Source organism: Ipomoea triloba, chromosome 10 (assembly GCF_003576645.1).
Source record: "Ipomoea triloba cultivar NCNSP0323 chromosome 10, ASM357664v1".
In the NCBI taxonomy this organism is placed as follows: Eukaryota; Viridiplantae; Streptophyta; class Magnoliopsida; order Solanales; family Convolvulaceae; genus Ipomoea; species Ipomoea triloba.
Window position 1 is genome coordinate 21774424 of NC_044925.1, and position 22158 is coordinate 21796581.

Below are 22158 nucleotides of genomic sequence, written 5' to 3' on the forward strand. Positions count from 1 at the left end.
GCATCGGATGTGGTTTGGAAGTGCGCCTTGCGACATATGGTACACGAACCGAGCAACTATACAACCATACGCCCAAGGTATATTTCTTATCACCCACTGCCTTTTATAGGAGATGGAAGGAGCACATGCCGGTAGCTCGGCATGGCGTGCACGTGGTGTGCATGCACTCATCTCGTCATGCCAAATGTCTTATCCTTTCACTATTTTTGACAAGACTTCCGAGGTGACTCCATAGGCCCTAGATCTCTGTGCGGTGGGTCCGACATATTGATGTTACAGAATTAATTTCAGATTAGTTCCAATTTTAAATTCCAGAATTAATCTCCCGGTAATGGTTGGCAATTTTGAAGGTTGCAATCTGGATTTTAATTAAACTAGAGTTGACGGCCATGGTTAAATTCTATTTAATCCTATAACTCCTATATATACTTGGTTGAGCATAGCATTTTACACACAATTTGAAATACTAGCTTTCTACCTTTCGAAACTTTGTTCTTCCTCTTCTCAACCTCCTATATTCATTCCGCGTTCTAAGCTAAGTTTGAGTGCTCATAACTTAGAACTGGAGTGCATTTTGTCCTGAAAAATCTAGACCGCAATCTCCTAACACATTAGAAGGCGGTAAATAAAATTTTAAGGAAAGAGTACAACTCGACTCATACTTACAATCTACCCTAAATTCCTTTCCTTCGTCCTTGTCTTGTTTTCCAAATTTAATAATTCTTTTTCGTATGATTAGTATATTTTTTCAGGGTTTTCCACCAACATCAATAACAACCAAATAAATTCGGAAAAAACACAGGAGACGATCGGAATCAAAACCTCCGGTTGACGACTGACCCTATCAATCCTGATATTAATACTCATTCAAAATTTAGTAAAAACATAATACTTTATTTCATTTATATATATGTCTACATTAAATCTATATCTACATATTGCCCATATTCATACAAGGGCCACTCAACAACAACAAAAAACAAAAGATCGAAAAAACATCATATATATATCATCCTGAGATGTCCAACCAAACTGGCCAAGTTGATTTGCTGGGGGATACATGACTAGTCCTGCCTAGGGCGGCCCAACCAGAGAGCACTGAGAGTCCGGAGACGATGAAAGAAATCAGTAATTATCAGAAAGCACCTCGCCACTTGAACCACTGTTAGGATATGATATAGCCTTTGGATTGTCTGAATCCTCAAATTATCGGCCTGTTTTTACATAGCCGAGTTGGATCAATAAAAGAAAAAAGGTACAAACATTTAATGCACAAATATATATTAACACGTTGTGATGATTAATATAATATAATTATGATGAAACATGTGCGTGCGCATCACGTGAAATACGCGTGCATGTATAGTGAAGTATTTACCTGGCGAACAAAAGTCTCGAGAGTGTAGAGGTTGGTAATGGCCGCAGCCATTTGGGCCATGCAGGAAGCCAGATTCGAAGGGTAGAAGAGTACATCCGAAGATATGATATCAGAGATTGTGTGGTGAAGAGTTTCCATGCCTTGTGAGAGAGCTTCTTCAGCTTCTTGTGTGGATTGTTGCAGTGCAATCATACCCAACATTTGTTGCTCCGTCAATAGCTCCAATTGGCTCATAATTACCTATATAATATATATGCATTCATCACACACACACACACAAAAAGAAACAATTATTTGTTATTTCATGTTAGAATGTCTTTCAATTTGTTTTTTTGGAATCACTGGATATAAGATAGGTTTAATCAAAATAACTAACATGTTACACTTTCTTTTGTTAAAAAATAAACAAGGGATTTTAAAAAAAAAAAAAAAACCTGAGAGGCAACACGTGAATGTATATATAAAATTTTCATCAACATATAATACATGTGCCACACAAGTGTGAATTATTTTTCCATCACATGTAATGCATGTGTCACTATATACATATGCATATTCCTTAACTTACTTTTTATGTAATCACAATTAATGTTTTCCTAGGATGATATTACTAGATTTGTATAATCCAAAAAAAGTAACACACTTTACATTTTCTTCTATTAAAAATAATTAAGAAATAAAATTAAGAGACACATGTGCGTCACATATACTGAGGTGTACAATACATGTGCGACACACGTGCACTACTACTTTTCGTCGCATGTAGTATACGTGCAAGGACATACTTGTGTTTCTTAACTTACAGTTTGTGCGATATAGAATCAATGGTTTCACACGGTAATATTAATATATATAAAACACATAAAGTATACACTACAAATTTAAAATAAGTCAAATAAAATATGTTCATCTAATTCAATGAAACGAAAAATATTCCAACTTTTTAACACCTCAGCACATAATAACACACAATCCAAATTACTAATTGTTAATATGAACAACTTCACTGTGTCCGATGGTTGACACCCTGAGATCATAATCAATAATTATTTTATTGAGTGTTAATAAGTAGGTATATATGTACCTTGAGAAGGTGGGAGGGACGGAAACCGCCGATCCAAATAAAGCAGCGTTCGACGGGGGTCCAGCACATGCCCGAGACCAGATGGAGAACGTCGGATTTGGCTACCATACTGTTCAGATGTGTCATCTGAGCATAATGTGCAAAGCAGGCATCCACATACCTCTTCAGCTCATTCTCCGACAACATAACCTCATCAACTGCGTTTCGGAGCTGACATATGATCCGATGTTCCTCCTCTATCCACCTTGCATACTCCACGTCGAAAGCCGCACCTTCTAATTTAATCAATTCCGGCCATTACAAATTATTATATGTTCTAATTATAATTAGTTCACTAATTATAATTAATAATATTGAAATAATCATACCAGGGGTTATTTTGGTCAGGGAAAGAGGATGTCCATGTCCGACTCCAACTACATTGCCATTTTCAGTAATACGAACTCCCTGAAATATAAATGTAAATTAACAAAAATTAATTTGGTGCATAATAATGTAGTAAGAAAAATGATGAATTAAATAATATTGGGATAAAATATTACGTACGCGAGCTTGGGCTAGTTCCACTTGTTGTTCTAATTGTATCAGCTTGATCCTACTCGCCTCAAGCTGCTGAATATAAGCCTGCAATAATTTTTTTTTCAAAAATAGAAAAATTTTAAGCTTTTTTCTTTTCTAAAAAATTAATATTTTGTGAATAAAATAGTTTTGCCTTCTTCCTAATCCTGCATTTCCTAGCTGCCTCCCTGTTCTGTGCCAGCCTCCTTAAAGTCTGCAAACGAAGACCAGAAATTGTGAACATTTCTAATTTTCTATACTGTAACGTTACAATAATATATTATTAGATATTAGATATCAAAATTAAATTTTGTAAATTACTTATTTAAAAAAAAAATTAAAAAAAAAAAAAAAACAACCTTAGCGTTTAGGGTTCCACTCTCGTCGCGTCCTCCGCCGCTTGATGTCGAACTTCTGCGACTTTCACTTCCACTTCCACTTCCTTCAAGCTACCAAATTAAAAAAAAAAAAAAAAAAAAAAAAAAAACAACCTTAGCGTTTAGGGTTCCACTCTCGTCGCGTCCTCCGCCGCTTGATGTCGAACTTCTGCGACTTTCACTTCCACTTCCACTTCCTTCAAGCTACCAAATTAAAAAAAAAAAAAAAAAAAAAAAAAAAACAACCTTAGCGTTTAGGGTTCCACTCTCGTCGCGTCCTCCGCCGCTTGATGTCGAACTTCTGCGACTTTCACTTCCACTTCCACTTCCTTCAAGCTACCAAATTAAAAAAAAAAAAAAAAAAAAAAAAAAAACAACCTTAGCGTTTAGGGTTCCACTCTCGTCGCGTCCTCCGCCGCTTGATGTCGAACTTCTGCGACTTTCACTTCCACTTCCACTTCCTTCAAGCTACCAAATTAAAAAAAAAAAAAAAAAAAAAAAAAAAACAACCTTAGCGTTTAGGGTTCCACTCTCGTCGCGTCCTCCGCCGCTTGATGTCGAACTTCTGCGACTTTCACTTCCACTTCCACTTCCTTCAAGCTACCAAATTAAAAAAAAAAAAAAAAAAAAAAAAAAAACAACCTTAGCGTTTAGGGTTCCACTCTCGTCGCGTCCTCCGCCGCTTGATGTCGAACTTCTGCGACTTTCACTTCCACTTCCACTTCCTTCAAGCTACCAAATTAAAAAAAAAAAAAAAAAAAAAAAAAAAACAACCTTAGCGTTTAGGGTTCCACTCTCGTCGCGTCCTCCGCCGCTTGATGTCGAACTTCTGCGACTTTCACTTCCACTTCCACTTCCTTCAAGCTACCAAATTAAAAAAAAAAAAAAAAAAAAAAAAAAAACAACCTTAGCGTTTAGGGTTCCACTCTCGTCGCGTCCTCCGCCGCTTGATGTCGAACTTCTGCGACTTTCACTTCCACTTCCACTTCCTTCAAGCTACCAAATTAAAAAAAAAAAAAAAAAAAAAAAAAAAACAACCTTAGCGTTTAGGGTTCCACTCTCGTCGCGTCCTCCGCCGCTTGATGTCGAACTTCTGCGACTTTCACTTCCACTTCCACTTCCTTCAAGCTACCAAATTAAAAAAAAAAAAAAAAAAAAAAAAAAAACAACCTTAGCGTTTAGGGTTCCACTCTCGTCGCGTCCTCCGCCGCTTGATGTCGAACTTCTGCGACTTTCACTTCCACTTCCACTTCCTTCAAGCTACCAAATTAAAAAAAAAAAAAAAAAAAAAAAAAAAACAACCTTAGCGTTTAGGGTTCCACTCTCGTCGCGTCCTCCGCCGCTTGATGTCGAACTTCTGCGACTTTCACTTCCACTTCCACTTCCTTCAAGCTACCAAATTAAAAAAAAAAAAAAAAAAAAAAGAAGTTAACACAATGCGTAGAATATTTATTTTAAAAATGATTTTTATGTTATTATGATATATGCGTATGTAGTACTCCGTAATTCGTAAAAGTACGAGGACCTTAAGAGGTTCAGAAGCTAAAGCCGAAGCAAGAAGAGCTTTGTTTTTAGGGTTGGATAATTCCATTGACGGTGAGGATGATCTCTTCGAACCCGAAAATAATCAATTATTAATAATTAATATAATTAATTATTTTTTTAAGAAGAAGAAAATGAAATTAAAGAGTTAACGGTAGTACTACCGCAGTTGGTGATGGGTTGACGTGCATGGGCTCTGAGGGGAACATGTTCAGAGTATTTGGTAGCCTCATCCCATAGTTCTCTGCAATGGTAGTAGGAATTGAACCAAAAAATAACATTAGGGATATTTATATCAAAATTTAAAATTAATAAAAGAAAAAATAAAATTACTAAAGATTCTTTACGTTGGTCTTGGCTTGACGAGGGATCTTGAGCTTGTAAGTTGAGAAAATGAAGAAAAGCTTGATCCAACTCACCCACATCATAGGCTTCCGCGTTAACGTTGTCCTTGTTCCTGCGCCAAACATTCAGAAATACAAATTAAACCAAAACGACAGATTAATAATATTTATAATGTCTGTAACTCATGCCAGAACCGGTCCAAACATTTTATACATGAAATTTTCCGGAGGCGGAAATGAAGAAGATGCGGCGGCCTGCAAAGCTCCAAAACAAGTCTGATTACTCATCGCCGGATCTTGGAACGGCAGCGGCGGCGGCTGAGAAACAGAAACCTGATTGCTTTTGCTATTAGAAGCAGCAGCCATGAAAGGGACCCTAAGCGAAAGCTTATCCTTAAAATTGAATTTATTATTCTCTGAGCCCATCACCAACTTAACCCTAGACCTTATTAGTAACTGGAAATGTTGTTGTGAAGAAGAAAGGGGAGAGTGGGTTTGGGTTTTATAGGCGGCCCAACGCCATAATCAATACTTACAGGTGAAGGAACATATGGGATTGAATTGACGGTAGATCCAGTAAATTTGAAAGAGATGATTAAAGAGCGTTGGACTGAATTGAATGCTATGAATATAAAGAAAAAATCATGGATGATTTTAAGGAAGACGACGACGAGGATAAGTCTGCTGTTTAATTTTAGGATATACCAGACTTCAAGAACTACTTTCTCTCTCTCTCTCTCTCTAACATTTTAAGGAAGAAGACAAAGGTTAGAGAGAGAGAGAGAGAGGATTACCGGGCTCCAAACCGGAGAAAACCGATATAATTTCAAGGTTGCTTGTCTGACCGGCGATGAAATGACGGAAAAGCCCTTGTGTTTTACAAATTTTTACAATTCAAATTTTCATGCAGCATACTCAGCTTACACGTATACGGGTTAAGTGCCACACTCCTAATTGCTAAGTTGATCCTTAATTTGATAAAAATCAGCACACTATTTTAGTATTTTTTTCAAAATTCGTTAAATGAAAATGGATATTTCATTAGCTAAAAATATATTTTTTTTTGAGTTCTACTGACTCGGTTACAATGTAGTATCTACTTTCTCAACCTACTGAAACACAAAGAGTCAACAGATGCCTTCACTAAGGCTCGAACTCACTCCCTTCCACATGGAAATGTACACCGGGTGTCGCTTGACCACAAGGTCTTTGGCTCATTAGCTAAAAATATGTTGTGTTCATTAAAACAATTTGATCACGGGAGAATTCGAATTAATGAAGACACATTTTTTTTTCTAAATACAAATAACTTGATTACATTTTAGTATTTGACTTGAACTCATGACCTCCCATATGAAAGAATCATTGCTCTGCCAACTGAGCACAAAGTGCTCGGCAATGAAGACACATTTATTTACACTACATGATGAGATTTGAGGTTATTAGAGCCCTATATAGAAATCATGAAAGTCAACATTGCTTCATTCCTTTCACCAAATGTTTCACCTTACATTCCCAAGCCCATGATGGAGTGGAGTTCAAATGATAGAAAAATGAATAACTTAGATAATATTGTCAAAGATCAAAGCCATTAATTATTCAATATTCCATTGAGTATGAAAGTGTGTATCCACTAAGGAAATATGAAAACAAAATTGATGAGAATGTGTAATAATAAAGGCGTCGAGTAGGAAAAAGACAATAAGCTCCCTATTACGTAATATAGCGAAATTCGAGGATTTCAAAGTGTTGACTGATGAGACCATTGCCGATATGGAGACTAGGTTCATCAAGCTTCTTGTAGAAATAGTTGATCTCGAAAAGGGGTTGAACAAAAAGGAGATACATTTCAAAGGTCTTAATGGTTGCCACTTTAAAGTTAAGCGATATATTACAATAACAAAAATATAGGGACTAAAATGACTAGTAAAGAATAATTAATGGACTAAAAATGTAACTTTTGATAATTTTTTGTAAGACAACAAATATAAACATATAAAAATGATTTTTTTTTTAAAATGAAGATAGAAAAGTTCAAAAAAGTAATTGTTTAAACATATTTGTAAGCTATAATGAGACCATATGAAATTCTACAATTCAAAGTTTTTGAAAAATAATACTCTTTTGTTTGATTTTATATTTTTATTAGAATGGATAAATATGACTGGGTACTTGATTATGAACTATAATCTAGCATGTAATGCCATGTACAATCATATAAATAAAATTGTGAATAAATAAATTGAGACAAAAAGATGTTAACTCTATTAAATTCGTAGAGTATTGACTCAAAAAAATGTTCAATTCATTATACATATTTTATTAAATACAAGTGAAAATACTTATACAAGAAAATACAAAAGTTGGAACATTTATCGCTTATATGAGTCTAGGCTCCTTTGTCCCCATATTGCAGTTACGTTGTGGTCCATTATTATCATTGATCACCCAAAATTTTCGAGCTCCTAATGATGGGTAAAAACCCTGGTCAAGAAGGGTAGTTGCAGCATTATTTTGGGTAACGTGGGAGTCTTTTTGACTTCCTGGTCATCATATCGACCAAGTGGACTCAAGGGACATGTAAGTGTTGCCAATTTAGTGGTTGAATCTTTAGCAGAAAATGCTTCAATTTTGTCACCACCCAACACTATATATAAATACGCACTGCTCATTTCTCATTTTTCAGCTTTTGCTTCTCCTTTATCTGCTGCTCCGGTCCATCGCTATGCTCTGACCCTTCTTGTTCTTATTCCTTCTCATCATCTCCTTCACTGTTTTTATTTTCCCAGTTTCCTCAGTTACTTTTGCATTCGGTCTCATCTGTTGCATTTTCTTCTTCGCGTGCTTCACATTCCAAATTATACCATTCATGAGGTACACCTTACATCGGAAATTTTGATTCAAAATGACGTTCGGATTATCTGTTAATATGTTAACTACAAACATATAATATGTTAACTACATACACATAATATGCCATGTAGTTGCGGACACATAACAATTGCATTTTCATCACGGCAAACTATACCATGGACCAGGGTTTACCTTGCATTGTGGACCCTGCTCCAAAAATAGCATGATTATGTACATGCGGTTATACATTTTGTACCTACAGTTAACCATTTCTGTATCTATAAAGGAATTGAATGCACATCACATAGTAATTACAGACACGCTATGATAACTACAGACACATAAATCGTTAATTGCATATACATAACATGTTAACCAACATCTTATATATGTGTGTCTACAGTTACCATATTTTGTGCCTGCAGTTAATAATTTATCTGTTTATAGTTATCATGTTATATGTCTGTAATTACCATGCTATGTATCTTCAATTTGTTTACCGGTACAAAAATTATTAGCTGCAGGTACACAAAATGTGTTAACTGTAGACACAGAATTTTAAACCAGAGTTCATAGTATAACAATTGGTTCATCACAATATGATTATATGAACCCTAGTCATGGTATAACAATTGGTTCATCACTGCCTTCTTCAAAATATTGGAACGAATAACTGGCAAAGCATCTGATCTGTTAAGGAAAATGGACCAACCAATGTATTAGCCCAAACTAATTTAACCAATTGGTACAAACAATATAATTGACCCAATTACTTAATTATGGGCCGAGTTTAACTGCCCACAATTTCATATACAACAATGTGGCCGAATTTCATATGTCTACATTTAATGCCCAAAAATAAAGGCCACAAAATAGGCATATATCATATATCATATGAAATATTGTTTATAAAAAGATTATAAATATTTCTCTCAAAAAAAAAAGATTATAAATATTGATGTGCTTTTCTATAATTACTTAGATTACTAAACTGAGAAGTGAAACACCAACTACTATGTAGTGTGATAACACTTCTGTTAACATTTTAAATGGTTAGTCATAGGAACGAATATTGTAAAGAATTATGTGTTTCAAAAAAAAAAAGTGAAAAGTGAAACAATAAGGAACATATTGTGTCTTCGGTAATTAGAGAAATTTTATATTTTTTTGGAACAATAGCTACTTCACTATTTTTTAATAAAGCTTTTGACAAATTAGTTTTAATTATATATTTTAAGTAAGGGTGGCTAATATATTTAAATATGTTGTGTAGGTAAAGAGACATCGCCGAAAGTTCCTAACATATAATTAAGAAGCTTCGTTATGGCATAGTTGTACGGATTCATATATTCTTTTTGGCCTATCATAACATACATTAAAAAAACATAACATTAATTAATTTCACACAAATAAAAAATTATGTATCCTGCTTTTTTAATTAAAAAATAATAATAATTTTTATTTGTATTGGAGGGGAAACACCCAAGAAATTTTACAAACTAATCAGTACGAATTGAAAACAAGTTTCCAATGGGGAAAACCTGCTTGATCGGATTCTAATAAGCTAAGGATATCATCAGGAGGGTTCCAGAGAATGTAAAGACCCTTCGGGTATGCCTTTGCGAATCTTGCCATGAAGTCTGCCGGGGCGTTGATTTCTCGAGGAATGGCATTGATCTTCCAATCCTCAATCTGCCTTAGTTCTCTTCTGCATGCTCTGATTACATTGCTGACTATGTGGTCAGAGGGTGCTCCATTATTTATGATCTCGACTAATGATTCGGAGTCCCCTTCAAACGTAACCTTTCTAAGGCCCTTGTGCGCTGCAAACTGGATGCTTTTGAGTAGTGCCCACGCCTCCGCTTGCAGAGGTGGGCAAATACCAATGTTGTATGAAAAACCTCCTATCCACCGCCCTAGAGAATCCCTTATGACTCCACCACCACTAGCTCTACCCGAGCTCAGTTCAACTGCACCGTCAAAATTCACCTTAAATCCCTCTTCCGGCTTAGCCCAACATAGTTTCTCCCATTTATACGAATGGATGGTATGTGGCTGCAACGCAGTGTTCGTAAATGCAGAAGAGATCTCTGCTACTTGTTTTCTGATCCACGCAATCTTGGAATTGAGTGGTTGACTGGAATTGTTGAAAACCAGATCGTTCCTCCATTTCCAGATCCACCAGATTGAGACCGCAAACAGGATGTTATCATCCTCAGGCCTGAGACGGTTGCCCTTGTTAGATATGGCTCTGTCAAGCCAGTCTCTGAAGGCTAAATCTCTCGAATTTGCATGGAATTGGGGTAGTACCTTTGACCAGATTCTCTCAGCTGCTGGGCATTTGCGCAGTACGTGGTCAATGTCCTCCTGCACGTTTCTGCATAACAAGCAGCTAGTGTTTGTTGTCAGGCGCCTTCTTGCCCTCATAGTATTCGTCATGATTTTCTCGTGTCTAGCTAACCATAAGAATGTTATTATTCGGCTTGGGAGTTTCAATTTCCAAATGGCATTCCATTTGGACGCTTCAATTGAAGGAGGCTGGTTACACACAATGGTGTACGCTGAGCTAACTGCGAATCTATCCTCAGCTTCGTAACCCCAGACTGTGCGATCCTCTAGTTCTGAGTCACTATCCACTATCGTGGCCGCTACTTCGATGACAGCTAACTCTGGAAGTAGATGTTGGAATTCATCCCATTTCCATCCTGTATCCCTGTTCCAATAAGATCGGACTGATCTGTAACGGTCCGGAAGGTGGACGAGAGCGGTAGCCTTTTCTATGAGAGGATTATCTCCAACCCATTTATCATTCCAGAAAAGTGTATTCATGCCATTCCTTATCAGTTTGGCGCAGCCTTTTTGTAGGATTGGAACTGATCTCAACATTCCTTTCCATGCGTTCGACATGTTCGTTTTTGGCATCCAAGTGTTGAAGTCTGCAGAAGTGATGGAATATTTCACTTTTAGAACCTGAGTCCACAGAACCTCTTCACCATGCGCTAGCCGCCACCCTAATTTGGCTAGGAAAGCCTCATTCATTCTGTCAAGTTTGCGGAGACCTAGACCGCCCCCAGCTTTACTTCTCGTGACTATGTCCCAACTGACCAAGTGGTTTTTTCTGGCGTTCGGCATGCTACCCCAGAGAAAATTCCTGATGAGTTTCTCCATGGCCATTATCACCCCCTTTGGTAGTAATGTCGTCTGCATCGAGTAATAGGGAATTGCAGATAGCACTGACTGGGCTAACACCAGCCTTCCCGCTAGTGGGAGTGACTTGGATCTCCAGCCAGCTAGTCGGTGGTGCATCTTCTCGATTAGGCTCTGAAAGGAGTCCTTCTTAAGTCTCCCATGGATAGAGGAGACCCCTAGGTACCTCCCCATGTCTTCCACCTTCGGTATCCCTGTCAATTGAACAATCTCCTGTTGTTTGTCAGCTTGGGTATTCTTGGAGAAAAAGAGTGAGGACTTCTGGACGTTAATGCTCTGGCCTGAATGCTCACAGAATTGGTTAAGACACTTGATCATCTCCTCAGCTTGCTCCATGGATGCTTCGCCGAACAGCACCATGTCATCTGCAAAAAACAAGTGAGATAAATGAGGACCTCGTTTAGTTATGTTAATTCCCTTCCACCTACCTGCATTGACAGATTCATTAATAAGGTGCCTGAGCCTTTCAACACATAAAACAAAAAGCAAGGGTGAGATCGGGTCTCCCTGTCGGATTCCTCTCTTTGGTGAGAACCAATCTGTTTGCTTGCCATACCAGTTGATTGCCAATCTAGACGTTGAGACACATTCCATAATATTTCTTCTCCATTCCGAATTAAACCCAATATCTGATAATGTGTCGTCAATAAAACTCCAGGCCAGCTTATCGTAGGCTTTTTCTAGATCTATTTTCATGGCCATCCATCCGATTCAGAACTTCTTGAAAAACAATAATGTTGTCACCAATCTGTCTCCCTGGCACGAAACTTGTCTGACGTTGGCCAACTAGAACTTTGAAGATCTCTTTCAGACGATTAGACATTGCTTTGGTAATGACTTTATATGACACATTGCATAACCCAATTGGTCGAAGTTGTCTAACAGTTGCCGGTGTCGCTACTTTTGGTATGAGGGTTATAATCGTATCGTTGGCTTGTCGGGGGAATTTGCCTGAAGAAAGGAAATCTAAAGCAAACTTTGAGATTCCATCTCCTACCACACTCCATGCTTTCTGGTAGAAACCAGCCGTAAAACCATCCGGGCCTGGGGCTTTGCATGGATCCATGTCAAATAGGGCTTGCTTGATCTCCTCAGGCTCGAACGGTCTATTAACTTCCTGCCATTTGCTCTCTGTCAATGTAGGGAAATGTCCTCTGATGAAAGGTACTGAGGTAACGTTGCCGTGGTCTGAATATAGGCTGGTGAAGTAACTGCGAATGTGCTCGATAATTGCAGACTCTTCTGTTAGCCAGACGCCGTCATCTGATTGAAGTTTGTCAATTCTGGCATAGCTTTTATTCACTGAGGTAGCTAACTGATAATAGCGAGTATTCCTTTCCCCAGATCTTATCCATTGTTCTCTAGACCTCTGGTACCAGATCAATTCCTCCTGGGCAAGAGTTTCATCCAGCTCTTTTCGTAATCTTTTGTCAAGTTTGTGTAGGTTTGAGGCTGGTTGGATTGTGAGCTGGTTTTGTATTCCTTTAATTCTTGCTAGTAGTCTCTTCTTCCTTTGAAAGACATTCCCAAACGTGTTGAGATTCCAGCTCTTTAGTGCCTCTACTGTAGCTACTTTGTTCTCCTCTAACCCTCTGTTCCGGCTCCATGCTTGCTGAATACAATTCAAAAAGTCTTTGTGGGTAGTCCACGCTATGTTAAATCTGAATTTCTTTCTATTCCCAGCGCTCGGTGGAGGATTGGTTGTGATTAGGATTGGTGAGTGGTCTGAATTTATGATTGGGAGGTGCTCCACTGATGCCTCTGGGAACCTTAGTCTCCACTCCGTACTTGAGAGAGCTCGGTCCAATCGCGCTCCTTTGAGTGTCGTGGTGTTATTCCCTCTAACCCAGGTGTAAACTGATCCTTTATAACCTAAGTCGACCAATCCCTCGCGGAAAATCCATTCCCTAAACTCCGTACATCTGGCAGAGTTGAAGCTTTCCTTGTTAGAAACCTCATTGATACTAATGACCGAGTTGAAGTCCCCACATGCTAACCACTGAGTCCTGGGGCTGAAATCCTGTGAAGACAGATTAGAAAAGAGATTTTTTCGCAAACACGCATTTGGGCTACCATAAACTAGGGAAAGGATCCATGGGGGTGAGTTGGTCTCTTCCACCTGCAGGTTCACAAATTGGGGGTGTGTACTAATGACATCAATCTTGAGCGGCAGCTTCCAGAACACCCAAATACCTCCCGAAAAACCTACCGCCTCAACCCTAATCCACTCATCAAAACCGAAACTAAAACAAATAGTGTTAGCTTGATTACCCGAGACTTTTGGTTCGAGTAGACAGACAATATTCGGGGAATAATCCCTGCAAAAGAGTTTAAGGGTGCGCCTAAAAGCTACTGAGGCAGCACCCTGACAATTCCAAACTAATACAATCATTAAAAACCAAAATGAAAAACAACACAGTGCACAGTAGCACAATCAAATACCAAGATCAAGACCATCCTGGTCCAAATGACCAGTATCATCATCCATGGCCACATCGGTCTCAGTTTGAGTATTATCAAATACTCTGGCAAGATCGGGTGGATCACCAAGTGTATTATAGTCACTTTCAGCTCTTTGAGATGACTCAGGTCGGTCACTCTGATGCTGAACCACAGTACTTACTACATGCTTACCATACCTCGAGCCTCTTACTACCGTATGCTCTATTTCGGCTGCGGCGCGTCTTGGGGCCCCCCCTCTTCCACTCCTGCCTCCATGGCCTCCACGACCTACCGTCTGGGGCTGGTTGTATGACTGTGGCTGATGCGGTCTACGGGCAGTTTGTGGTTGGGCTTGGTTGTTAGTTCTGATTCTTGGAAGATTCGTCGGTGGGATGGGGCTTTCTGCAACCGGCGTGGTACCCTCTGGAGCGGGTACCGCCCCTGGTTCCTCTAGGTTTTCTAGTGCGGCAAATCGGGAACTTGTCCCCAAGCTTCGTACGTCTCTAGTTGTTTGTTGGGTCTGCTGGCGTCCTCTCTCTGTAGTCCCCGGTGGTCGATTATCCCCCCTTCTTTGGCCTCCTCTTTCCTTTCTGGTCACGAGCATCCATGCCCCAAAGTTCTCCCTATAGTCATTAGTCTGAGTCGGTGGTTGCCGTGGTCTCGTTTGGGTCCTATCTGCCTGCTGATTTCCCTCCTGGCCCTCCATAGGCTGAGTGTTGTCGCCTTCTCCTAAGTTCCCTTGTTCACCATTGCATTGCCCCTGCTTGTGACCGTAGATGCCGCATTGGAAGTACACCATATGAATCCCTTCGTATTCTATCGGGTAGACCTCATCTGCCAATGTGAATTTAGAAAGTAGAGGTCTTGTCATGTCCAATTCGACACAGATTCTGGCGAATTTCCCCTTCGAGATCAGGCTCGTTGTGTTATCCACCTTAATCGGCCATCCCACTTCTTTACCGATCTTCATCAAGAAGGCCTCATCAAAGTATTCAATTGGGATCTTGGGGAATCTTAACCAGACCAAGAGTTTGTCCAATTTACTCTTCCTGGGGATGAAATTGGGGATCCATTGTTGTACTGTGAGATAATGATCCAAAATGATCCACGGTCCCTCATACTTGGCGTATTCATAGTCGCGCAGAGATTCGAATTTCGCCAAGTAGAAGTCTTGATCGAGGGCGATTAGGTCAAAGCTTGCTTCCGGTTTCCACATTCTCTGTAGTCTATTGAGTAAGAACGAGTAGCTTACCTTCCTCCCGAGTAATCGGATGATGAGTGTTCTCCGCCATGGGCGGCGTAGCCGCTCCTTTTCCTCCTCCGTAATGTGAATTCTTGGGCAATTGGGGTCCGCCTTTTCGTTGCCCATCTCCTCATCTTTAGAGACCTCATCCCTATCAAAAGGAATCTCCGTGTCCTTTCTCCCCCAGGCCGTGTTAGGGGTTTCGACCGGCGTTCACCATTGGACCGATTCCGGGGATTTCAGACCCGCCAGAAAAGATGATTCTTGAAAGGGTTCCGCTTGCGGTGATTTCCCATCGGCACCTCTGTTTGCACGATTGCGTTTCGTCTTTTTGGTACTCCGTTGCAGTAAATCTTCATCTTCTGGCGACCGAGTGGTCGCCGACGGCGAGCCTTTCTCAGAGAGAGAATCTGTCTCCATACTATTCTTTTTTTTTTATTGTGTTTAGTTGATAAAAAAAAAATAATAATTTGGTTAGTATCTTCTTGATACTGTCTTTAATTCTATTAATTGTTTTTTTTTTCTGGAAAATTTCTATTAACTGTTATAAGACAACAAATTTTGTTTTAGATTTAGACAACCATCTACATGTAATTACAAAATTAGGAGTTTAAGTCTCGAAATCATAATTTGAATACAATTAATCTTTGTTAATGTTGGGTGGAGGTCAGTCTGGAAGGTCAATTTCAACATCTTAATCACTGCTAAAAATTAAGACAAAAAGTATAATTACATATTAAGTACTAACTATATAACTTTTGATGTAATGTAATGATAAACACTTGATCTAAACTTAAAAAGAATAAATTATGAGTGTGAACATGATTCGTATTATTGTGAAATCAATAATATAAAATTGTCTTATTTGAGAATATTATAATAAATTGTCCAATTCTTTTTATATATAAGTAAAGGCACTACCTTTTTTTAGTTAGTAAATATTTAAACTTTGGTGAACAGATAACCTTAAATGAACTCCAAGGGTTATATACTGATTTTTTAAAGATGTATATATTTAAGAGGCTTGGTGAACATATAACTGTAACTCAAACTATGCTAAGAGTTAAGTGCCCATTTATTATCATCTAGGCATATAACAGTTAGTGGATAACTTCGTGAGTGAACAGATAGATATGTATTGGTGTTTGTTGTTGACCGAAACTAATTAATATCTAACATTACATGCATTAATATCGTACGTTACGTGCATTAATATCTTACGTTACGTGCATTAATATCTTATGTTATGATCGACCAACTACCTTAAAGTCATGTGTTATGTTACTATAAATAACACGCTCAGTATTATATTCTTTGACCTCGTAAACTTATTTGAGTCTAGTATTATATTCTTTGACCTCGTAAACTTATTTGAGTCTCTATTCTCTTATGGAATGAGACTTTGATGGCTCTTGGATTGATTATTAGCCATATCCTTAAGCTCATTAGACCAAGTTCATAATGCCTTAATAAAACCACAACCCAATGCGTCCAAAATGGTTACATTATATTTGGACAGGAGATAATTAACTCCAATAAATATATATTAAAGCAAAATAAAGTAGGGAAAAAAATTTCTCGCCCTGTGTGAATGCATTTTGATACAATATTAGGATTTTCTTGGGGGCTGTTTAATAGTTTTTATAGATTTTTAGGGCATTAAATTGTTGTTGTGAACAAGATAATCAAGTATGAATACATTTATTGTGTTTACATTTTCTACAAAAAATAAAGTATATTTTGCAGTTTTCAAAAATCACATGTTTTAAATTGTAAAAGACTTTTACAATCTCCAAGACTAACATTAATTGACTGGAGATAAATTTAAAATTCAAAATCAATATTTACATGAACATCTACACCTACTGCAACACTATAAATAAGCTAACATCCACAGCCAATATATACTACAATTATGTTTTGGTCATGGCTACAATTAGGGTCGTCGCTAGAATAAGGAGTACTCCAGCTCCCAGAAATATTTATCTTTCCCAGATTGCACGGTGTAAATCTCCATAAGAGATCTAAGGTGATTTGGAAAGGAATGGTTAATCTTCTCCCTATTATAGCCACAACCATCCTTCGAATTCCAGCCACGACCAAAACATAATTGTAGTATTGGTTGTGGATGATGGCTGATTTATAGTGTTGAAGTAGGTAGGTGTAGATGTTCATCTAAATATTGATTTTGAATTCTTCAATCAATTAATGTTAGTCTTGGAGATTGTAAAAGTTATTTACAATTTAAAACATGTGATTTTTGAAAACTGCAAAATATACTTTATTTTTTTTTTAGGAAATGTAAACACAATAAATGTATTCATCCTTGATTATCTTGTTCGTGGCAATAATTTAATGTCCTAAAAATCTATAAAAAAACTACTAATAAACAATCTCCAAAAAACCCTAATATTGTATCAAAATGCATTCACATAGGGGCGGGAATTTCTTTTCCCTACTTCATTTTGATTTAATATATATAATATAGAGAAGAGATAGAAATATAGAAATTTAATGTGTTCGACTTACAACTCTTCTTTAAATTGTTAAATATAACACATAAGCATTATAATATTTTTCACAGACAAAAAGAAAATTATAATATTTTTCAAGCGTACCAAAAAAATATTATATTTATTGGAGTTAATTATCTCATGTCCGAAGTGACCGTAATATGCATTTGACAAAAATGTTGAAAGATGCGTGTATTCGTAATTAACTAGGGGTGTAAAGAGATGCGGGTTTAAGATTAACTAGGCTGCATAGTTCGCCGATTAGCTATTGTTTTCTTTTTATTTTTTTAATGGGTAATTTCACTTAAAACAATATTGTTTTGAGCGAAACAATTCTAAATCGTTTAAACTCTAGATATTATTTTAGTTAATATTTAATATATTATTATTAACTATTAAAGTATTATATAATTTATAATTATCAACTCTTAAAAAGTTTATTAAAAAAAAAACAATTTTTTTAAAAAAATAATAAAATAAAATACACGAGGGCCTAGGCATGATTAATCGATGCTAGGCACCTAAGGAACACATAGTAATTTTTTCAGTCATGCTAAACAAATAATTATTTCATGACGTTTACTGTTGACCTAACTTAATTAATACTTACACCCTTATCATTTAATTATCTTTAAATCTTGTGTGATGCTACCACAACTAATTCAATATACTTTGAACTCCTAAGCTAACTCTAACATTTATTCCTTTATTGACTTAGACTTTGACACCTCTTGTATTGATTAGCCACACCATTAAACTCAATAGACGATTATTCATTTATGCCCTAATCCATTTTTAGGCGAAATAACAAAATTAAAGGACTACAAATTGTCGTAATTTTATAAATTTAAAGATGTATGTTACTCCGTATATAATTTTAAAAAGTTATATTACATGAATTCTCTAAAATTTACTCTCTGATGTGGCAGATACTAATAAGCTACTTTTTTCATGTGGATCTCGATACAAGTGTTTACATAAAACAAATTGTGTATAAGAGTAAAAGTTGAAGGTAAAAAATTGCGCAAATTATATTGTGGACCATGGTCCACAATGCGATCATAGCTGATACTGCAGTTGTGTTGAACGGATACTGCAGTTGTGTTGAAAGGAAACTGCAGTTGCACGGAACAGAGGTCGTTCATCCGTTCAACACAATTGCAGTATCCGTTCAACACAACTGCAGTATCTTTTCAACACAACTGCAGTATCCGTTCAACACAACTTCAGTTCCAGATGGATGACACGATATCTGTTCCGCGCAACTGCAGTTCCCTTTTAAGTTTCAACACAACTGTAGTATCATTTCAACACAATTGCAGTATCAGTTCAACACAATTACAGTATCAACCATGACCCATGCTCTATAATGCATTTTTAAGTTTCAACACAACTGTAGTATCATTTCAACACAATTGCAGTATCAGTTCAACACAATTACAGTATCAACCATGACCCATGCTCTATAATGCATTTTTAAGTTTCAACACAACTGTAGTATCATTTCAACACAATTGCAGTATCAGTTCAACACAATTACAGTATCAACCATGACCCATGCTCTATAATGCATTTTTAAGTTTCAACACAACTGTAGTATCATTTCAACACAATTGCAGTATCAGTTCAACACAATTACAGTATCAACCATGACCCATGCTCTATAATGCAACACAATTACAGTATCAACCATGACCCATGCTCTATAATGCATTACAATTACAGTATCAACCATGACCCATGCTCTATAATGCATTGTGGATTATGGTCCACGGTATAACGACGAGAGTAGACATAATATTTTTTAATTTTAAATTGTGGAGAATAAAAATAACTAAGCACGAATATTTAGAATATAAAAATGTAATTTTTGTGAAATCAGAAAAGTTGGGAAGTAGGGGACTGAAATCACAAACATCAAGGGCATTACAAATGCATGGCAGAAATCAGAAATGATGAAATAATTGGAGGCCCAGTCCTATTAACTATTGAGGAGTCTGAGTGACAGGTGCCCTATATGGATAGGCATATACATAGGAAGTATCCTTGAGCAGGAATTCTGGGAATAGCTAGCTAGCTATCTAGGTAGCTACCTAAGACATGCATCATCTATCTTCGAATCATACTTTAGTAGCTTTGTGAGGCCTATGATAGGGTGACTGATGTGAATGATGACACAAACAAAAGCTGCCACAAACTCACTCACTCACTCACTCGTATAATTCCTCAAAATATCCAAACACATTTGAACAATCTAGTTACTCACAAATTAAATTGGGAGCGATGAATTGAAGGGGGCAGCCATTCCCTACTAACTCCATCCATGCCCATGGGGTAGTAAATAGTAATCTCATCTCTCCTCTAGTCTTCGATATCAAACAACATTCCAAACATCACACTCCATCCTAATATCTTACAGTATGGACCTTTCACAATATAAAAGGTTGCGTTTTACATGTCCAAATGATCTATATATCATTGCGCACTATTTATGGAACATTTTTTTTTGTTTGCCAGTCAACTGTTTTGAATAGACTATAATTGTAGAAAACACCTTTAAATTCGATTGATCTTTTCATATGAGAGAGGGTTCGAACTCCCGATTGATAAACAAATATTACAATTTATTTGTAAAGTTAAATTATATTTTGGAATAATTAAAATTGAGTAACTGTTTGAATACATGATACTATATTAAATAATATGACTTATTTCAATTAAAAGTCTAGACTATATAGTTGAATTGTATATTTATTATTTTTATATATATTATGTCCATATGAATTAAAAACATATTTTTCTCTTTTAAAGAAGTATAACTTATCATAAGTAATGTAATTACTTTTTTCCGCATATATTTGGGTTTGTTTTGAATATTATTAGAGTTGTAATTATATTTAGCAAACATTTTGGTATAAATGCAATACTAGAAGACTTTAATATTTATATATTTTACACTTAGTTAAGTTAGAGATAGGTACCAAGTACTGGTCCTCCCACCAGACCCACCTAAAGAGGTGTCTTTGTAATTCCTATAGGGTAGGGTGTAGGGACCCCGGCCTAGGACGGGAGATTTCACCTTTTATACCAAAAGGTTAAAGATAGCTAAAATTGGGTCCTCATCAAAACTTGTTTGTTAGATTCGACACATAATATGAGAAATTTTGCACAAAAAAAGACCAAAACTATTCCTTAAAATGATTTTTGCATTTATTTATGCAAATTCTTAAGAGCAAAAGAATATTGTATTGAAGTGTACTTTTATTTAATATATGTAACATAAAATTTTTGTTTAAATAACAATTTTTTGGAGCAAATTAAAGCATGGGAAATCTTTAGAATAAAATTATGGATTTCATTAAGAGGCTCACAAAATTGACAACTACAACTATACATATTGCAAGTCTTTCTTTCTTCTCTCATCTCGGCCCCTTATGTTTTTTGTCCCTTTTCTTTTAAGGGGGGGTAAATGGGTAATATATACATTTTACGGAGAGTAAAACACGGCGGCGGCTACAAACCGGCCGCAATCGGCGAGTACTCGCCGTAGAAATCGGAAATCCCGGAGGCCAACCAGAGGCGCTCATTGAAGCTCTCCTGCATATCCTCCGGTATAAATGGCGTCCGGCAGAGCGGGCAGGTCTTCTGGTCGTGGTCCATCCAACGGTCGAGGCAGCTCCGGTGGAATATGTGGCGGCAATTCGTGAGCCGTCGGATCTCGTCGTCCCTGTCGAACTCGTACAGGCACACGGCGCAGCTCTCCGGCGGGTCCGCCAGCTCCGAGAATTTCACCACCGGCAGGAGCTCCCGGATCAGGGTAGCCGACACGGAGTGGGGCTCCGACCCGGTTTCAACCCGGTTCTGGAACGCCATTTCGGGTTCCAGGAAATCCCCGAGACCTACCACGCTGAAAATCAGGCAAATACATGTTCTGATGAAACCTAAGACTGTGAAGACGTGAACCAGCATCTTGGGGAGGAAAAGATCCGTGTAACCCACCGGAAAACCCATATTGTCGGCCGGCGTCAAACTGCGAGTTACGGCGTCGTTTCTGAGAGTGAGAATTTTACGCGAGTGAGAGAGAGAGAGAGAGAGATGTCTGAGTAGAAAGCGGAGGAAAGTGGGAAGGAGGCGAGCGGTTTTATAGGCGGGTCGGAAGAGGAAAAGACCAAAAAGGACATGAGGAAAGGTAGTAATGACAATGAAGGGACGTGACGGTGTGTCAGCATCCTTCATCTGGGCCATTGTAGAGTTGTTTGTCGTACGATATCGGACTTGTCGTTGAGGAACACGTCACGAGGTTCAACAGTAATCCCTTATTACATCACCTTAATTTCCTTATTTAAAAAAAAAAATCCCGAAATTAATCTTAGTGACGAAATACTCACTATTCATAAATTCTAAGACAGTTACATTCTTAATATTTAAATCAGTCACATTTGATAATTAAGTTGAAAAAGACTTGTGTCATCTCATTTATTTATAACAATATGTTAATATATATTAATGGGTATTATTTGTAAGAGGATGGATCAATCATCAAGAAATGGGACCGAAAGGGAAGTGTGAGTTTGGAAAATTGCTAATAAATGCCCCATGGCATCAAGTGGGGGCTAG

At 37.4% G+C, this 22158-nt stretch overlaps 3 protein-coding genes across 3 annotated transcripts; all 3 read right to left on the reverse strand.

Annotated features, from left to right (window-relative positions):
* Positions 1-873: 873 nt before the first annotated feature.
* Positions 874-3092, reverse strand: LOC116033305 (bZIP transcription factor TGA10-like; the record flags this gene model as incomplete). Its single annotated transcript, XM_031276058.1, has 5 exons — positions 874-1214; positions 1379-1618; positions 2463-2737; positions 2831-2909; positions 3009-3092. Coding segments are annotated over 5 exons (828 nt in total), but the record flags the coding sequence as incomplete, so codon positions are not given.
* Positions 3093-4575: 1483 nt separating this feature from the next.
* Positions 4576-5969, reverse strand: LOC116033306 (bZIP transcription factor TGA10-like). Its single transcript, XM_031276059.1, has 6 exons — positions 5498-5969; positions 5287-5396; positions 5104-5183; positions 4923-5006; positions 4700-4789; positions 4576-4650 (listed from the first exon to the last, which is right to left on the reverse strand). Exons 1-6 carry the CDS (start codon positions 5707-5709, stop codon positions 4576-4578), a joined length of 651 nt encoding a protein of 216 aa, XP_031131919.1. The 5' UTR covers positions 5710-5969.
* A 14904-nt stretch (positions 5970-20873) lies between these two features.
* On the reverse strand, positions 20874-21634 carry LOC116032718 (E3 ubiquitin-protein ligase RHA1B-like). The gene has a single exon (XM_031275421.1). The coding sequence runs from the start codon at positions 21550-21552 to the stop codon at positions 21055-21057; it is 498 nt and encodes a 165-aa protein (XP_031131281.1). The 5' UTR covers positions 21553-21634; the 3' UTR covers positions 20874-21054.
* Positions 21635-22158: the final 524 nt, after the last annotated feature.